At 37.4% G+C, this 4,530-nt stretch overlaps 1 protein-coding gene across 1 annotated transcript; it reads right to left on the bottom strand.

Annotated features, from left to right (window-relative positions):
* Positions 1 to 2,260: 2,260 nt before the first annotated feature.
* Positions 2,261 to 3,416, bottom strand: LOC133241777 (olfactory receptor 10G9-like). The gene has a single exon (XM_061407701.1). The coding sequence runs from the start codon at positions 3,194 to 3,196 to the stop codon at positions 2,261 to 2,263; it is 936 nt and encodes a 311-aa protein (XP_061263685.1). The 5' UTR covers positions 3,197 to 3,416.
* Positions 3,417 to 4,530: the final 1,114 nt, after the last annotated feature.

Below are 4,530 nucleotides of genomic sequence, written 5' to 3'. Positions count from 1 at the left end.
AATTATGACATTTCAGATAAACAAAATCTAAAAGAATCTGTTACCCGAGGCCTGCCTTGCAAAAAATATTAAAAGTAGTTCTTTAGGCAAAAGAAAAATAATCTAGGTCAGATGCTTGAACTGACATTTTAAAAAAGCATCAGAGAAGAACAAATATTAGTAAAATATTATTTTTCTTATTTTTAATTTATCTAAAACATAACTGTGAATTTTAAATAATAAGAGTAATACTATAAAACAGTAGAGGAAAAAGTAGTCAGAAGACACTTTGACATAAATTACAGCAAGATCTTTTTTGATCCACCTGCTAAAATAATGCAGAATAAAAAAGGGACCTAATTAAACTTAGAAGATTTTTCACAGCAAAGTTATCCATAAACAAAAAGAAAATACAACCCCCAGAATGGGGGGGGGGGGAAGTGTGTAAATGAAGCAGTTGAAAAGGGTTTAATCTCCAAAATATGCAAACAGCTCATGCACCTCTATGTCAAAAAAAAAGCCCAAACAACTCAATCAAAAAGTGGGCAGAAGATCTAAATACACATTCCTCCAAAGAAGACATACAGATGGCCACAAAGTACATGCAAAGATGCTCAATATCACTAATAATTAGAGAAATACAAATCAAAACATATCTACATTGAGATATCACCTCACACCAGTCAGAATGACCATCATCAAAAAATCTACAAACAACAAATGCTGGAGAGGGTGTAAAGAAAAGGGAACCCCTACACGGTTGGTGTGAATGAAAATTTGTGCAGCCAGTATGGAGAACAGTATGTAGGTTCCTTAAGAAACTAAAAATAGAGCTACCATATGATCCAGCAATCTCATTCCTGGGCCTATATCTGGAGAAAACCCTAATTTGAAAAGATACATGCACACAAATGTTTGCTGTAACACAATTTACAACAGCCAAGACATGGAAGTAACCCAAATGTCACTCAGAGAACTCAAACAGGGCCTCTGAGACAATCTAGAAGGGTGAGATGGGGAGGGAGATGGGAGGGAGGTTTGAGAGGGAAGGGACATGGGTGTACCTATGGCTGAGTCTTATTGATGTTTGACAGAAAACAAAATTCTGTAAAGCAATTATCCTTCCATTTAAAAAATTAATTTTTTAATAAGATGATGTGGTACATATATACAATGGAATATTACTCAACCATTAAGAAAAGTGAAATAATGCCATTTGTAACAACATGGATGGGACCAGAGATTCTCATACTAAGTGAAGTAAGTCAAAAAAAGATAAATATCAAATGATATGACTCACTTGTAAAATCTAATTTCTAAAATGATATAAAAGTTCTTATTTACAAAACAGAAACAGACTCAGATTTCAAAAACAAACGTATGGTTACCAAGGAGAAACATGGTGGGGAAGAAGGGGGAGCGGGAAGACCCTGAGTTTAGCACAAACACACACACACACACTACTATATATGAAATAGATAACCAACAAGGACCTACTATATAGCCCAGGGAACTCTATTCAATATTCTTTAATAACCTAAGTGGGAAAAGAATCTGAAAAAGAATGAATACATGTATATGTATGACTGAATCACTATGCTGTACACCTGAAACTAACACATTTTAGATCAACTATACCCTCAAACAAAAATTGTAATTCTTCAATTAAAAAAAAAGATTAAACCAAATTATATTATAAGGAGCTATGCAGTTTAAGAAAATATATGTTTTCAAAATACTGTTCTATACATCTGTGTCTCTTTTGCTGTCTCGCATACAGGGTTATCGTTAACCATCTTTCTAAACTCCATATATATGCATTAGTATACTGTATTGGTGTTTTTCTTTCTGGCTTACTTCACTCTGTATAATAAGCTCCAGTTTCATCCACCTCATTAGAACTGATTCAAATGTATTATTTTAATGGCTGAGTAATACTTCATTGTGTATATGTACCACAGCTTTCTTATCCATTCATCTGCTGACATATTGTAAAGTAATTAACCTCCAATTAAAATAAATAAATTTAAATTTTAAAAATTTTTTTAAAAAAGAAAAAATATGTTTTTGTTTTACTAAATTAATAAACTGGAAAATCATGTTTAAAAATATAATATAGTTTTTATAATAAAATTCCTCAGAAACATTCATTAAACAAATATTCCTGAGTAGCAGGTTTGGATAAAGTTAAACACCGAGAAATATAACTGTAATACATTTCTTATTGATCACTAAATTATATTACTAACTCTGTTAAATGAGTGTATCTTCATTACAGAGATTATTTGCTCTGTGAATATGCTACTTTATCTTTAAGTGTCAACAGAGCTTTCTTTACTTCCTTGTTCCTCAGGGTATAGACCACAGGATTCAGAAGGGGCGTCATCACAGTGTAGAAAACAGCCACAATCCTGTCCATAGCCTCCTTGGAGCCTGGTCTCAGGTAAATGAAAACACCAGGACCAAAGAAGCAAAGGACCACAGTGCAGTGGGAGGCACAGGTCTGGAAGGCTCTCCATCTCCCTTCTGAGGTGTGGATCTTCAGGATGGAATGGATGATGGATACGTAGGACAGCACTATCAGGAAAAAACAGCCCAAGGCCACCACACCAATGTTGACAAAGATCACCACCTCGTTGGCAGAGGTGTCTGCACAGGTCAGTTTGAGGATGGGTGGTGCATCGCAGAAGTAATGCTGGATCTGGTTGGGTCCACAGAAGGGCAAACGGAACGTCAGTGTGGTCTGGACAGCAGAGTGCAGAGAGCCACTGAGCCACGTGGTTGTGGCCAGGAGGGCACACGTCCTCCCACTCATCACGCTGGCATACCTGAGCGGGTAACTGATGGCCAGGAAGCGGTCATAGGACATGACGGTGTAGAGGAAGCACTCGGTGCTGCCCAGGAAGTGGAAGGAGTAGAGCTGGGCCACACAGCCAGGAAAGGAGATAGGACTGCCTTCTGGGGACACCAGGGTCATCAGCATTTTGGGCACAGTGACCGTGGAGAACCACATGTCAATGAAGGACAGGTTGCTCAGGAAGTAGTACATGGGGGTGTGCAGGTGGGGATCCACTGTGATCACCAGCAAGATGAGAAGGTTCCCCACCACAGTGAGGGCATAGATCACCAGGAAGATTCCAAAGAGGAGCGTGTCCAGCTCTGGTGAATGCGGAAGGCCCATGAGGATGAACGTTGTCACTAGGCTCATGTTTGTCATTTCTCCACACTTTTGGTCTCTCTCTCTCTCTCTCTATGGGAACATCAAGAGCATCCAACATTTTATTGAGAACTGAGACCTGCATTATACAAGTCATATTCAATTTTGCTTACCACAAACCTCCCTTGAAAAAGGAGATAGAATGATTTCATCCTCTCTCTTATATCCCTCTTGCTTTCTCTCTCTCTGTCTGTCACACACACCCACACCCACACACACACACAGGCACACACAGATAGATGTGAAAAAGGGAGAAAACCACACAGATTTCTATTGATATATCATGAACACTAACTTAGCACCATAAAACAAGTCAAATTTTCTATTTTATACTTTCTCTGGATCATGTTAGCTTGTTGTATGCTCCAGGTCTCACAGTGTTTAAATCGAAGTTTCAGGTTGGTCTCTCATCTCATCTGAAGTTCAGGATCACTTGCCTCAGTGACAATGTCAGAGTGAAGTAACATATTAAATGACAACTACTTAGTAAAGTAATGACATTCACAGGTATTCATTAAATGATACCAAATTATATGAAGCTGTTGCCTTGCTTTTTAAATGTATAGCTATAGCTATGGAGGGAGAGAAAGACAGAGACAGAGAGGGAGTAGAGAGAGAAAACAAATTCTCATTGTGCTATAGAGACTTCTCAATTTCAAAGCTACAATTTTGAGGAAAATTTCATCATTGGTATTGGTACTGGTGTCTCACTAACCACCACTAATTGTTTACATAGGAAATAATCTTAGAGCAGGTTAAGAAACTATAAACTTCATACAGAATCCTGACAACCTCTCATGTGATCCAGAAAATATCAACAATCACAACACTGCTAGCCTCAAACTTGTCTTCTTTTACGCAGTCATTGATAAGGCACTGAAAATATAAACTTCATATGTGTTCTCCCAACCACAATCCAGTGGGAAGCGGCTGGTTTCTCACATACATATTTCTATCCTAAAGGTTTAAACATAATATTTTCTTGTATAAGCTTTGTTAGAGATGATATTCTCCCCCAATCTTCCATTCCTTATACTCATAAATCCATGAAATGACCTCAAAAGAGAAGACAATTAACTCTATGAAGCATATGATTCTTATGTAAAACCAACTACCTGTAACAAGGAAGAACAAAAGAAAAGGATCTATGTTAACTTAATATCAAGAAATATTGGACAAATAACACAAGAAAAAAAGAAGAGAAGGAGCCAAAATGAGAACAACACCCAGTTGTGGATGTGACTGGTGATGCAAGTAAAGTCTGATGCTGTAAAGAAAAATATTGCATAGGAACCTGGAATCTTAGGTCCATGAATGAAGGCAAATTGGAAGTG

The sequence above is a fragment of the Bos javanicus genome, chromosome 29, assembly GCF_032452875.1.
Source record: "Bos javanicus breed banteng chromosome 29, ARS-OSU_banteng_1.0, whole genome shotgun sequence".
In the NCBI taxonomy this organism is placed as follows: Eukaryota; Metazoa; Chordata; class Mammalia; order Artiodactyla; family Bovidae; genus Bos; species Bos javanicus.
Note: the sequence above shows the minus strand (reverse complement) of the source record. Positions and strands in the feature narration are given on the sequence as shown.